Raw genomic sequence first — 16,036 nt, forward strand, 5'->3', positions numbered from 1 at the left:
TGACCTAACTCAAACTGTTTTATTATCCTACCTTTATGTATCACCAAAATGGTAAATGACAGAAATAAAACATGCATCTAAATTTATAGGCATAAATAAACAGGAGAAAAACACTCTTTAGCAGAAGCTCTAGGCCGCCAAGCTATTTTTCAAGCTGTATGCAAACGAAATTTCGTTCTGTACACACTCTGTGCATACAAAATGACAAATAAAGTTGTCTAAGTCTAAGTCTAATTTTTATCTGCGCTTAGCAGTTTTTTCCCCCCACCCTCAACACCATCATACAGATGCAAGGAGGTTGTTTATAGACTTTACTACTGCGCAATATTTATTTGTAATCATTAAATCTCTAGTTCAACATAAATGTATAAAGTATGCTGCACAATAGCCATTGACAACCTTAGATTCAAGGTTCACAGTGATGAACCTTGTCAGCTAGACTTAAATTTGACTTAAATTGGGAAAGACTGCCCCCTCCTGACAATGGTAAGTGCACTACAATTCTGAAGACAAAAATCTCTTTTACATTTCTATGAGGAACTTAACTTCTGTCTGTTGCAGTGTAGGACAGGGGACAAAAACTATGAAACACCTTGTTTTGTGATCTAAAAAAACTAGAGACCAACACAAAAACTTAAGAATAATTTCCATCTTTAATACCATCTATAATCTGTACACTATTGAAAGACAAACAGAAATATTTTAGTGAGTAAAATAAAGAATAAAAACATTTAAATTATGTTGTTGCATAAGTATGCATTACTTTTCATAACTAAGATGTGGCTTTGTTACAACTCATTCTAAATAGGAGTCAAAACACACCTGCCAGAATTTTTTAGAGCCTTTGGCTAACCCAAAGAAAGTTCTGCTGCTCTATGCAGCTTTTACTGACATTCTCTTATTGCATTCACCATGGTCTGCAAAGAGCTTCCAATGCAAGGTATGAAATAACTCCCAAGGCATTCAATATACCAAGAAACATGGTGAAGACCATCACCAAGCGGAGAAAGCCCAATGACATGACATTTTAAAGCTACACATTATATCAAATCGTCAAAGGACATCTTTGCATCAGTGCGTACAATATTTCAATTGTAAAAGACTGCTTGAGACAGCTTTTGGGGATTTTCTTTTTAATTTAACCTTTATTTAACCAAGAAAAAAATCCCATTGAGATTAAAAACCTCTATTTCAAGGGAGTCCTGGCCAAGAGGCAGCAAAATTACACATGAAACAGAGATACATTAGATTAAATAACAGGTACATAAAAAACCCATATAAAGTAGAACAATTACAGATAACTAAGGTCATCTCAAATTCTCTTATTTTCAACGTAAAAGCATTTAAGGATAAAAACTCAGTCAACTTCCAGTCTCTTTGTAAAAAAAAATCCACACACAAGGAGCTGCGTAGATAAAGGTTTTCTTCCTTAGCTCTATGTGGTCAAAAGTAACAGTGAACAACAGCTGATTGTTGGATCTCAGGGCATAAGAGGCCATGCTTTTCTGTGTAAGTAAGGTACAAATGTAAGAGGGCAGTAATCCAAGAAGGGCCTTGTAAATAAAAGTGTACCAATGACACCGCCTCCTCGTAGAGAGGGAAGGCCATCCCACCCGAGAGTACAGGTCACAGTGATGTGTCATGGCTCTACAGGGCTACAGGGGCTAAGTGCCTTGCCCAGGAGCAAGGCACTTAGCCCCAAGTTGCCTACCGATTGGCGTATTGGTGTAGGAATGTGTGTGCGTTAAGGAGTGCGATTGTGAATGTGGATATAGTCTAAAGTCATTTGAGAGATCAGTATGACTAGAAAAGCGCTAAATAAAATCAGTCCATTTACAATTCATAATATGGTTATAACAATTTTCACTAAAAGCATCACAACTGCTTATTTTTCTAAATCCGTGCAACCCTAGACATGAGCTGGATGTGCCTCCAAATTATGAAGCAAACTGGTCACGGAGGCAGCCAAGATACTTAAAGCAAATTTGAAAATGATCTGGCTGTGTGGTACATGTGACCACATCTCTCTCTATTTCTATACATCTGGGCTACAGGGCAGGGTGGCAAGATAGAAGAAGTTTCCTTCTAAGTGGGTGTGCTCGTGGCACAGCGGGTAGCGCGACCCATATACAGAGGCCTTTAGTCCTTGACACGGTTGACACGGTTGACCTGGGTTCAAATCCGACCCGTGGTCCTTTGCTGCATGTCTCTCCCCCTTCTCCACCCCCTTCCTGTCAGCCTACTATCATAAAAAAAGCAAGCCACTAGAGCCGTGAAAAATCCCATAAAATAAAAAACCTTCTAAAAAATTGGGCAAGAAAACCTTTGACAAACTGCAGTCTCCATGCAGGAACCTGTATCCAGAGTAGAAGGTCATACGCTTCTTGCAGATACTTACCTAAAAGGTCTTGCTTTTTAAAAAACAAATATGTCATGGACTATAAGGGTTTCCAGGTCCTGTGGAACAGAAACAGGCCCACAGCATCACATGCTAAAAGCGTCTCCACTATTCTTGATTGTGGTCAGAAGCTGTTTTTTTTTTCACATATATTGTTATACACCAGACCCCCCTTGAGGAGTTGCTGTAAAGAGGCTCTCTGTCATGGCTAACCAAAACACAAACAGTAGTTCCAGTCAAAGTCCTGTTAGCAATTAGCTAACTCAATATCTTTATGATTGTTATGGTTGGACAGAAAGGTTAGTTTTTTTCCCCTTGGCATACCTCCCAGTCAAACTGTCTGGTGTAATGAAACCAAGGATGACATTTTTTAGCTATAATTCCAAAAAAACAATGTTTTCAGCAAAAACAATACCATACATCACTAACAACGGGGATTTAGCTAAGGTGGAGGGAGTTATCAGCGGTTCCAAATACAATCGATCTTGGCACACAACTTTCAGGCTTCTGCAAGAAAGCTGAAGATGGATGTGTTTCAGCACAACAAAAACCCAATAAGTAGGTCCCTATGACTTCACAAGAAGAATATAGTTTTTGAAAGGCCAAGACAAAGTGCAGGGCTTTGATTAAACATCTGTCATGTGAGCTAAAGAGGATTGTGCATAAGGATTTCTGAATCAATATGTGCCATGCTGATACTGCAACCCAAAAAGACTGAGTGCTGTAATACAATCAAAAAGTGCTTCAACAAAGTATTAGATTAAGGATGTGCAAACTTATGCAACCACATGATTTTCTAAAAGTGTTAAGTCATGTTTTTATAGTCAAGTTGTACAGGTGGTTGGTCACATTAAAAGAAAAATGTGAGAAAAAAGGTAATGAAACTTTTTATATCTCTACATCCACAATATAAAGCCATTGATCGGTGAGGTGTGGGGCACACGCATTTATAAATAGAAAAAAGTAAAGTAGAAGATGGTACAGTGAGGGCCAAATATAAGTATCATAATGATCATTTCCTGCAAATGAAAGGCAACACCGTTCTACCTCCCTGTTCAATAAAATGCAAAAATATACTTGATATAGAATAAGTGTGGTATCCTTCACAAGAGGACATGGAGCAATAAGTGACTTCAACACAGCATACAACTCTAAAGACTTGCAAGTACCCTTGAATGCATCCCCAGAGTCTTGGGTCTCAGCAAAAATAGTATCAATACATATTATCATATCAATACATATATCAATACAAAACAAACGCAGTTCACAGAAAAAGCAAAGCATCGAGGTTTAACTGCAGTACTCCAACATACTCAAGAGACAGGAGTGATGGGTTACAGCTATGTGGAGCTCCGACTAGTGGGGGGAAACTTTTCATTATCATAATGCTATGCAGCTCATTCCCGCAGTGCAAAATGCTGACTGTAGTTTGGGATGGTTCCAGATGCAGTGTTATGCCCAATGTGGGCCAAGTGGAGACATTACGGCTCTCTCTACTATTTCTAGTTTTTGTAGAGGTCTTACAGCCATGTGTCATCCACCTGCTACAGACATAAATATGGTTTAATACATCCTCTTGCTATATTGCATGATGTCTGTCCTTCATTAATGTGTGCCTGAGTTTCAGGTCGTGGCCAGCAAAATAACATGCTGATTAAATGCATGGGTAATCCACACTGCCACCATCAGGCCAAGAGGACGGACAATATTAAAAGCTCCCCAGACTTCAACAGGGTGTGCATTAAAATAAGACAAAACTGCACTGCATTAACTGTAAAACGATATAGCAAAATATAAATAAATATAAACAAAGCCCTCGTGGAAAGAAATGCCTTTTTCTGTGAAGATAAGAGGATATCTGCATGCGCCAGATTATTCTGAGATGGGAAAAACTCCATCTGGGCAAAAGTATGATTATAAAATAATTCCAAAATAATAGCTACAAAAAAAAAAAAAAAACACTCATTGGTTACGCAACACTCTAAAGTACACATAAAATTACAACATAAAAAGCCCTCATAATACTTTTGCTTGTTTTTCAAAAAGAAATGAGTTATCCTGATATTTTCCCTGATATTAATAAAGAGATGGCTACAGGTCAGCCAGGGCAGAACTATCCAAATCATGTGCAAAACAAAGAAAAGAAAAGTACCCATTAGCCCAGATTCTCGTGAGTGATTTTCAACAGAACAACCAAACAGCTCCTTCTTGTGTCCTTTATTTATTCTACAAAATCTATAAACCTCATCACTGAAAGTTGGAGAACTGGGCCAAGTGGCAGTCTGAGTACATTTGGCAGCCTCTACCGCCTCCAGCATCAAGAAGAATAATCACTAATCTTAAATATAAATCACAAAAAAAAGCAGAACCTGCCAACTGCCCTGCATCTATTCTGCCTTTCACGACACTTTTCTGCTTTAACATACCCCCTTTGGCTATGCACCACTTTAAGGTTGGATGATTAATTGAACTGATTGCCTGTCACGGTTAAGGGACGAGGAAAAGCAGCTGAAAGTGAACCCACAAGGATCTGCATCACACTGCCTGAAAACATATGCAGACATGCAGCCAAACATGAATCTGAGTGAGTTGTCATTAGGATTCAGCTTTCGAGTCTGATCAGATACAGAGACAAAGAGCAAAGGGAAGCTTTGATTTATCTCATCTGGCTGGCCACGACTTGGGAGACGGGGAAGTAGGTTAGCCTCCCCAAGTGATACAGCAGCTACAGGACACTGAAAAGAGCTCTTAAAAACAACAACAAAAATAAAACATGAGACGCCACATAACTGAAATTTCCCAGGGTGCTTCAGGAAGAATGTTATTCATTGAGGAAAGCAGGTTAAATGTTATAAGAAAAAGGACCTTTGTGCTTTTTCCCCCTGTGTGCAGCTTAATACAAAACAAGCTCTTGTGGTGTGTTTTGGGTGGAATTGACTACAAAATTGTAATTGAGCTGGTCTCTGTCTTCAATGTTGGGAACAATGTTCCTCTACATTGCACTAGAACATGCTGGAACATTTGAGGTAATCTCATAATGGCATCGGTTGCCATATGTCCGAGAATAATAAAGACTTGAGGAAGAGAGAAAGGTAGTAATGCTGCATTCAACGGACACTGGTAAGCCTGGGAATTTCTGAGCTCTAAATAATAAGAAAAAAACATTTTTGGTCAATAATTCAAACTTGTTTTCTAAACGTCTATATCAAAAGCAATGTGCCTTTTAGCTGTGCTAGCAATGTTAGCCATGATAGTCATATTTTTTACAACTAATATTTAGAGATATTAATATGAACTAATATTACTAAAATAGTCTGTTAATGAATTTAACTTCACTTAATTTATTAAAAAGCTATCCAAATCAATCTAGAAAAAGTGACTGCCTCCATTTGGATTAACCCCACTAGCCACTGATTCTGATTCACCAACTACGTGCTTGACTAGTGTTTGGTCTGTAAAAAATGCTTAAATAGACAACATGAAGAAGCCTAAAAGATCTAGCAGAGCAGCACACCATGCCCTGATCAAAAGAACTCAAAAGCAGATAAGAAACAAAGTCACTGACATTTATTAGTCTGGAAAGGGGTAAAAAAAAAAGGACATCTCTAAGGTTTAGGGATTACAGGGCACAACAGTGAGAGCTTTGATCCACAACTGGAGAAGACCTGAAACAATGAGGAACCTTTCCATGAGCGCTCAACTAGAGCACACTGACTACTCGTCCAAGAGGTCACAAGGTAGGATCAGTGCTTATGACTGAACAATAAGAAGAGACTGGGTGAAAGAAAATATGGCAGCTATTGGAGCGTTCGATGGGAAACACAACTGCTGACAAAAAAGGACCTTCTGTCCTTTTTTTGTCAGCAGTTGAAACAAATGGGAGTCAAGTGTCGCTGTTAAAGTGGCGGGTATACGTAATGCAATTCTTACAAAAACCCTGAACGACATTACGCTTTCTTTCACAGAGCCTTGTATCTTTTCTTTTTTCCCCCCATTCTTATCCTAACTCTTGGCAGGATTCAGTGATGTCCGACTGATTAATATAACCAAAGGCAGAATACAAGTGGGCAACCATATGTGGAACATTTCAGAGTGTTTTTTCTATCTGGATCTAGATGCAAAATTATAACAAAGCTTACCATCTTTTATTACAAAGGCTGAAGGGTACTTGTATTAGCACATGAAGTAAAGTAAATAATTAGCTTACTTAAAATTCACTATCACCGCCTGCATGATTACACCCATTAATAAGCACCCCACCTTCATTAGGGAAGCTCAGATTAAAGGGCTTGGAAGATAATTAATTACATTTTTGTTCACCGTAAAGGTCCAGTCTCCACACAGGTCCACTTATCCTCTTTGTCTGATCTCTGATGTTCATTTATACGTGTTAACATCGAAAGTGTAATCAATAATGAAGCAACACAAGAGCAGGTTACTAAATGGCTAATATGAAGTAAAAAGAGACTGTATGTAAGATCAAAGGTTCAACCCTTAACTTTTAGACTGCAGAGGATGTAGCAAGAGGACAGCATGATGTAAGAAATAGCTTTGGCTCAGAGTTTATCATTATTCCTTCAGTGGTTTTTGACTTTAGCATGATTGGCTGTGCTAACTGATTGAGGAACCTAGTGGGTATGAGTTATGCTATTTCTCAGTGGAAACATGAATTAACTGGTGAATTACCACAAATTAACTCTTCAAAGTTTCTGTCCTTATTTCATAGAATAAGATGTGGAATAAAATGTAAAACTTGACTCTTTTCCACAATTACAAGCAGCAAGAGCGTTGACAGAGAACATGCAACATGTAAGTACAACAACAAAGCTTTAAAAATAAATGTCTCAGAGTAACCTGTAGAGCTTTGCAAAAGTATTTCAATCCCTTACATTTTCACATTTTCTCACTTTGTAAGGACTAAATTAAATGTGTTTTATTACAAAGTAGCACGCAATCATAATATAAAAGGAAACTGATAAATGGTTTTCAAATATCTAGCAAATAAAAATATGAAAAATGTAGTGCATATGTATCAAGACCACCTTAGTCTGATACCTCTTAGTAACTAAATGAAATCCAAAAAAACTGCCTTGAGAAGTCAGTTAACCAGTAAACAGAGTCTACCTGTGTGTCATTTAATGCCAGTATAAACCCAGCTGTTGTATGAAGGCCTTTAAGGTTTGTTAGAGAGTATTAGTGAACAAACAGCTTAGTGAAGACCAGTAAGTAAGACAAAGTTGCAGAGCAGTTAAAAGCAGGGCCAGTTTATAAAACATCCCAAGCTTTGAATATCTATCTCACTCAGCACTGTTAAATGTATCATCTGAAAATGAAAATGGCCCCAGTGTAAAAGATAGGACTGGCCAACCTAACTGATAGGCTTTGCAAGAACAGCAGCATAAAGGCTAATGGTAACTCTGGAAGAGCTCCAGAGATCCACGGTTCCTCTTTGACAATCTGTCTTTATGGTGGAGTGGCAAGACAAAAAGCCTTTGTTGAAAAAGAGTTACAGTAAGTCTTTGCTGCTGTAGGGCGCAAGGATCGTGGTATGTAAAAGTAAACTTTTTGGCCTGTATTCAAAAGAATAATTGTGGCTGAAAAGGGAAACTGCCCTTCACCCTGATCACACTGTTCCTGCAGTGAGATTTGGCAGTGGCAGCATTATTGTGTGAGGATTCTATTGTTTACCCATCACACAGTGAGAGCTGATGAACAGATGGATGGAGCTAATTACAGGACTATACTAAAAGGAGGCAGTAAGTGACCTGAGCCTGGGGCGGAAGTTCATCTTCCAGCTGGACATTGACCATAAATGTACAGCCAGGGCTACCATGAAATGGTTTATGCCCACTCATGTGAGTGAGAACGGCAAAATCTAGACTTAAATTTAACTGAGAATCTGAGGCAAGGCTTGTAAACTGATGTCCACAGATGTGCCACATTTAATCTGACTGAGGATGAGGCACTTTACAAAGAAGATGGAAAAATGTCACTCTTTTGATGATCAAAGCTGGCAGTAACGTACCTCAATAGACTTACAGCTTTAACTGGAGCGAAAGGCAGTTCTACTAAATACTGACTTGGTGATGGTGACACAAATGCACATTGCAATTTAACTCTAACAAATGAAAATCAAAAAGTATTCATAAAACACATAGAATTTCTTTCATTTATTGTGTTGGTCTATCACATAAAAGCCCAATAACATATACTTAGATTGTGTTTATAATGTGACGAAATCCGAACGTTTGTGGGGTGTGCAAGATACTGTAAAAAAAAAACTCTGCTTAATCTGCACTAATCTAGAGAGATGGCTTTAAACTAGTGGAAAGATTTTTGTCCAATAAGCAATAGTTATTCTAGGTATATGTATAAAAAAAGTATCCACACTTTAAATTTGGAAATCCTGCTGTGGAGCTGCCATGCCAACTCTGGCACTCCAGGCACTAAAACGTTGCAGTAAACAAATCCTCAAATCAAATGGCTTCAGGAGAGCTTCTTTGCTTCTTCATTTTTCAGCAAAAAGGAACATTCTGAAGTTGTCTGTGTTACAGGCTTAACATTTAGCTTTAAGGCCTCTATTTCCAGTTTGCATGTTCTCCCTGTTCCTGCATGAGCTTTTTAGGGTACTTTGACAACATCTCAAAGTCCTGAATCATGCATGTTGGGTTAATTATTTCCCTTCTAGACTGGCCATTAAGTTTGAATGTCTGTGAGTCTTTGTGCTGACCCTATAAGAGGCCAATGGCCTCTTTCTTGATCATTCTCCTTATGGTACATACATCACTAGTTCAACTTTTTTTAGTCCAACTGTTTTTAATGTTCTGTTTTGTTTCTACATTTTATTCCTACTTGCTTTTATTCTGTTTTATGTTCATATATTTTAATCATGTAAAGCACTTTGCATTGTCTCTGTACTGAATTGTGCTATACAAATAAATTTGCCTTGCCTTGCCTTACATATTATGCTGTTTCATCTTTTATGAAAATTGTCTTTGCCCGAAGAATGATGAAAAGTTACATCAACGTCTCTGAAAAAGGCTTTTAACGTCATTGTGGCTTTGCAAAGATTACATATAGACAGTACATTGTGACCATGCAAATCCATTTATTATGCTATTGTCAGAATTACACGCTCCAGGCTAGATTACAAAAAGGATCAAAATAAGAAAAGCTTTCATCTTTTTTTTCCTGTAGTCACTTCATCAGCATGATGGGTTTATTTTTTCCACTTTGTTTCGAGAAATCTATACAGAAAATGAGTTGGAGGGAAAGCACACCCATTAAAGATCACTTTGGGAATGCTGGCGTTACGTCTGCGCTCACGTGAACTCTGGTCAGGTCAAACTTGGTGTCAACACTGAGTCTTTGATCCAGGACACTCCCACTAATCTCTGCCCTCCCTGCAGCGCCAAGAAGGTTATAATGGATCATCAACAAAACTGTTCTCAGGACCCGGCTGCCCCGTGCAGGCTCGGCTGGAGGGTTTCTAATTTGTGGTCAAATGCATAACCCAAAACCAAAGCAGTGAAAAACCAACAAAGAGAGCCTAAATAACAGCCCTCATATGTTGCGGAAAACAAGTTGTTAGATAACAGCTTGAGTGACAAAGTAAGATTCCCTTTGAGTTAAATGTCTGGCAGTATACAATAGTTAAGGGAGCATCCCACAACCATGTCTGACACAAAGACAAATCCAAACAACTGCATCTCTTTGAAGCCATCACTTTTTGTCTTTTTGTTCTTTGAACTCCGGCAACAGAGCTGCAAGATCAAGGACTCACTCTGACAAACATTTGAGGCAGCAGAGGCGATAAAAGCAACGATATCTTTATCCCCATCAGTTCAGAGAGTCTGTACATGAAACAGTTTGTTCATAGTGTGATTTCTGAAAGCTCACCTGTTGTTGTTGTTGAGTTGCTGGAGGAGTTCTGCTTGGAGTTGCTTGGCCGCCTGTTGAAGTCCAGATCCAGACGGGTGACAGTCCGCTTGTTGCCGTTCCTATCTAGGACCTCAGTAAAGCTTTTTGGGTCATCGGTGTTGCTGGAGCTGTCTCGATAGGGGTCCTCCTCCTTATCTGAGAGCAGGACGATGCGGTGGTTCAGGTGTGGACTCAGTTGCTTCGAAGACAAAGGGGAAAGCACAGGCGACATGCTTTGGAGGCTGTTTGAGGCTGGGAAAGATTTGTTGAAGACTCCGGCGAGAGAAGGTGAAGAGGGGCTCTTCGAACGGGATCTGAATGGAGCAGAGGGCTCCGCGGTGTGGGAAAGGGGCAGTTGTAGCCCCTCAGGAAGTCTGCTACCTTTTTCCTTACTCACGCCAAGCCGGTTGTCTCCGTTTTGGGTTCCCCACTCTCCTGTCTCCTGTTTACTTTTACTAGTCACCTGATGCTGCAAAGCCTCTTTCGGATTTGCATGGCTGACATGGAGAACCTTACCATCCACGTCCTGCAATTTTGCAACTACGCTTATGCCCGTGCTTCTTTGGTTGGTGTCACTGTGCAGTTGCTGTTGAGCAGATTTGTTGACTGCTGGTCCATTCCTAGCTAACATCTCAACCGCAGAATCAAACCTTTTAATTGGTCGAAGGTTTCCCCCCCTCTGTTGTCTGTTCAGGCCCTCTATCAGGCTGCAAGAGGATGATGCATAGCCAAGCTCACCGTCACACTCTGAGAAGTCACTACAGAAATCCATGGTGGGGTCAAAGGTCTGGTTGTTCTCTGTGAAGTCCAAGTTTCCTTGAGCAGTCTGGAAGGGTTCCTCCATTGTAAGGATGGGTTCATTAACATCTCTGACATTAGAGCTGCACGGGGTGCTGTCAGACACGTCGATAGAGGCTTTTTCCTCTGGGGTTTGCTCCGCTTGTAAAGCTGTGGATACGTTGCGTTCTTTTAAAAGATCCACACGCGATTGTCCTTTTGTGCCCGTCTTTTTCAGCTTGGTGTGTATTAAATCCTCAGAGCTCTCAAGCCTCTTGCCTCCCAGCCTCTTCCCCTTTTTGCTCTTGGCTGCACCCTTCTTATGCCCAGAGATGGAGCGGTTGGTGTCACAGAGAACCTGACCTCCAAGGTAAATTTCTTGACCCTCCTGGCATTCCTGGAATTTCCCGTCCTGGTTACCCATCCTGAGTTTGTTAGCGCAATCCCGACACAGCGATAACAGATCTGCCAAGAACTGGTGGTGCTCAGCTGCCAGCCAGCAGAGCTCCGCGACTGCTTCTTTTGTTGCCTGCTGGGAGTTGAAGAGTTTGCCCGAAGAGTCAGAAGACTGGTCTCTTTGTCTGCACACAGGCAGATTCTGCTTCCCCCAGTCATGGTCATTACTGGGGCTTGCTGAATGAGAGGTGCGGCTCTTGTATTTGAAGATGGAGGCCCGCCTCTTGGGAAAGTAGTGGCTGATGTTACTTAGCTCACGGATGGGTGTATACAGAAGCAAGATGGTGTGTGTGCCCTCCATGATGGGTGCCATGTTAGTTAATGGACTCTCAGGCAATTCATCACCTGGTCTGATGCTGTCATGGAGAAAGTAGCACACAGAAATAGATATTGAAGACACATAAGATTAGAAATAGTAGAGCAAATCTTTACCAAATGTGTCTCTAACACAAAACATTTGATTATTTATAATGCATTTAAAACCACTCTATTCAATGAAATGTACTATTTTATGAATAAACCTTGAACTGACTGGGGGAGAAAAATCTAAATTAAACAACCTATATTCTCAAAGTTCTACATCTTTTAACTAGCTAACATCTGACAAGACAGTATTAGGCAGCATCAGTGTATTCAAAAAACGTATTCATTTATTTATTTTCCACCAAGCATCCTAACTCTGCCACAATAATCAGTCAGTTAAAAACTAAAATCCACAAAAATTGATACATGAGTCTTTTTTTATCAGTGACAAACAGAAAATTAACTAACACATGGTCACAATGACAACAATCTTCGCTGTGGATACAGTTACTGAGTGAAGAACACCCAAGTTAGCAATTTTCAGTATCAGTGAGGGCTTTTAAATAGTCTTGGATTGCTAAAAAGCAATGGCATTTTTTGCTTTCTGAATATGTGCATATACCCATGGGCTTTGTTAGTAACTTAAACAGCAATCTGTGACCTAGACTTACAGTGCTTGAAAAACTCTTTTACCTTCTCTTTATAGTTCATCTTGTTATAAGCACAAAGTACAATGTTTTTCATTAGTAATTTTATATGAAAAACCAAAACTAAGTAGTGCAAAGCTAAGAGAAAGAAAACATTCTCACACCTGCCACCATAATGTTTCAGGTCAATGTAAATTGTTCGTTGTGTTTTAAATGCAGACCAAAAAACAAAGGTTTTTTATTTGTATGAATGTTTTGTTTTTTTTAACCATGCACCCCTTTCCTTCCACTTCACAGTGATGCACTAATTACTACCTACAATTACAATAGAAAACACTGAAGGTTTAAGGTATAACATGAGACACCTGGTACATTTACAAGGCACTGTAAGATGTGATTTGGCAAATAAAGAATAAAGGCTAAATACAAACTGATAAAAAAGGGCTTATAATCTTTCACATTGTGTGTTTTATTTTGTAAATTAAATACACAGTAGCCTTATTTGCACATTTATTGAGCTTTCAGAAACGACAAAAATCTTACTCCATAATTGTGACGACTGTTTATGAACCTCTGTAGAGCAGTTTATCCCCTTGGAGGAAAAAAAAAAGAAGCAAAAAATGCACTATTTAGGACCATCTTGCCTCACAAACTGGGCCTTCCATACTTTCCAGCGAAACAAACACTAAATGCACCGCAACCATGCACATTCTCTGCACGTCAACATTTCTCATTTTAAATTGTCCTCCTCCTCGTTGTCATGTTGCTGTTGGCACATATAAAAACATATCTGCACCGCAATTCATCAACATTTTACAAGCCGCAGCAGACGGTCACGCGAGGCGACGGGACGCGCAGAAGAGCCGCGCGCCGAGCTGCCGTCCAACATGTTTACCAGCACAACCTTACACCTATGCTTTAAACGCCATCCCCTCTGAACTGTTTGTGCCATAACATAATCCCGCGGGCTGCTGTCACCTTGCAGCAACTACGGCTATTTGTCAGCATTAAGATGGCAGCTTCCATGGTCACAATACCCATCAAGCGTCGGGTGTATCCGTAGTTCACTGGTACTTGCACCAACAACTATTACTCTTAACTTTACTTTAATTTGACGTGTTACGTGCAAAAACTGCGAATCATCCCCCAATGAGGTTTAAGTTACCGCACTGTATTCTTTCTCTGGAGCTTAAAATGACGCACAGTCACCCGCAACTACAGCAGGTGAAATTACAGCAGCGGTAGGTTAAAAAAAAAAAAGATAAGAGCTTACCCGGTTTGGTGGCAAGGAACAAATATTTCTTAACATCCCTGTTCGGCGGCCAGCCAGCGCTCACCGCTGCTTCTCCGGGCTGGCGTCCCGTGACCGACAGGAGTTCCATCCAATAGAGAAGTTCCCCGCAGCTTCCCCGCTCTCTGATTGGTCGGGGGGCGTTTAAGGGGCCGACCCACGGTTTGAGTCAGTGCAGCTGCAGTTTGCAGGTACGACATGTGAGGAGAGGCACTCGGTGCCAGCCAGGGGACAAATGGGGACAGAGAGACCGGATGTTACAGCTGTCGCTTAAATGTCTTCCCAGGCTAAAATCCTAAATTCTGATTCCTACCGATCAACAGGGAAGATAAATGGCGATTTTATCTAATTGCAGATGTGTCAGCATGTGTTGTGATACAGAGACACCTAGTGGCGAATTTGTGCATCAGTCCTAAAAACAACCAAAAATATATGTACTCTATCTATCTATCTATCTATCTATCTATCTATCTATCTATCTATCTATCTATCTATCTATCTATCTATCTATCTATCTATCTATCTATCTATCTATCTATCTATCTATCTATCTATCTATCTATCTATCTATCTATCTATCTATCTATCTATGTATATACCATTTTTAATATTCCCTCATCATTCTCGTGTAATTATTTGTTTGAACCAGGCATGCTTTAAATACTTCTCATAACGTTGAAATTTTGATTTGACAAAGCACACGTGAGAATGAATGAATGAATACAGTCACAGCTAAGAAATTTAGCCCCCCACATTTCCACATTCCAATTTTGCACCTCTATTAAGTAGATTGCTGTTTATAGATACATGCTTTTTTTTCCCTTAACTTCTCCAACTACTAACTATATATCATGCATTTCACAACCTCTTAAGTTATCTATCTGACAAATCCATCCATTGTCCTCTGCTTGCTGGGGTGAAACTGTGTCACAGGAGCAACAGTACCAGGAGAGAAACCCAGACATCCATCTCCCCAACTAGATCCTCCAACTCATTCTGGGGGATACCAAGGCGTTCACAACACAGACAGGAGATCTAGTCTCTCCAGGAAGTTCTGAATTCTCCCAGGTAAACCCTCAATGTGAGGCACACAGGGGGCATCCTGATCAGATGCCCAAACTGCCTCAACTGACTCCCTTGAATAGAGAGAAGGCATTTGCCAAATGTTTTAGTTTAAACTGGTCCGATCTGTTCTGTTTTTTCCTCGGTTTGACTTAGAAAAACCTAACTGGTGTCATTTAAATATTTATAATTTGTAAAAAAAAATAAAAAAAAATAAATAAAAAAAAAGCATCAAAACAACTGTTTAAAGCTGTTTTGTTATTTCTTATTGATGTAGACCAAAATACACATATAAACTGTACTTTTCTGTTTCTGTTTCTCGTATTTGTGATTTAAAAAAGCTATTTCAAATGAAGGTGTTATTTATAGAGTAGTCGTAGTAGTACTACTACTACTACTAGTAGTAGTATCAAGTAAAAAAAAAAAAAAAACTATCCAAAGCAACCTTGCCTTACACTCCTATCACACCTACACACACTCTGTAAGGTCATTTATCTACTGCAGAAAATATTTATGATTTTTGGCCACATTGAAGTCTCATTAGAAATGCTTGTCAGGCTTTCTGTCAAGAAGCCATCTTTGAGAACAAGACATGAAGGGCAAAGACTGAAATAAATCAAATTAATTTGGTTTGTGACTGAAAATCATTAGTAAAGGGTATATCTTTTATATATTTATATATCTTATATATATAGTCATAAGTATACATGTGAAAATGTGGTTGTGAATTGTCATCAGCTTCAACAAATTAGGACATTGGGGGAGTCCATCATTGACTGTTTACATCCATGTTTTAAAACATAGTTCTATCATGTTATGGAGCTGCTTTTGAGGAAGTATTACTTGGAGATCATGAACAACCCATTGGAGGATTATCAGTTACAATTTGACCCAGTTGATGCCTTAATATACACACACCACTAAAAAAAGGATGGATTGAATTAAGAAAAATGTCAATTTAAACAATTATTGAGTTTGGTAATATGTATTTACATTTGCAACCCTTTAACAAAACAAACTAATTTTATCTAATTTAACTTATTTTAAAAAGTAAATCAAAGGAAAAAGTGCAGAAACATAGTATGTAATAATATTTTATAAATAAGTAAAACTATTTCCAGAGAGTGAAGCCAATTAGCAACAGGTTCAGCTGAAATGATCTGTTATAATGTGTTGAAAAAG

At 39.3% G+C, this 16,036-nt stretch overlaps 1 protein-coding gene across 1 annotated transcript in view; it reads right to left on the bottom strand.

Annotated features, from left to right (window-relative positions):
• LOC105938373 (formin-1) overlaps positions 1–13,864 on the bottom strand; it is a 75,331-nt gene extending 61,467 nt beyond the window's left edge. Inside the window, exons 1-2 of the mRNA XM_036150804.1 lie at positions 13,775–13,864; positions 10,298–11,907 (exon numbers count right to left, since the gene is read on the bottom strand). Coding sequence (XP_036006697.1) covers positions 10,298–11,864 — 1,567 coding nt within the window. The 5' untranslated portion in view covers positions 11,865–11,907; positions 13,775–13,864. The remainder of the gene's footprint in view (positions 1–10,297; positions 11,908–13,774) is intronic.
• Between the last annotated feature and the right edge of the window lie 2,172 nt (positions 13,865–16,036).

Source organism: Fundulus heteroclitus, chromosome 19 (genome assembly GCF_011125445.2).
Source record: "Fundulus heteroclitus isolate FHET01 chromosome 19, MU-UCD_Fhet_4.1, whole genome shotgun sequence".
NCBI lineage: Eukaryota > Metazoa > Chordata > Actinopteri > Cyprinodontiformes > Fundulidae > Fundulus > Fundulus heteroclitus.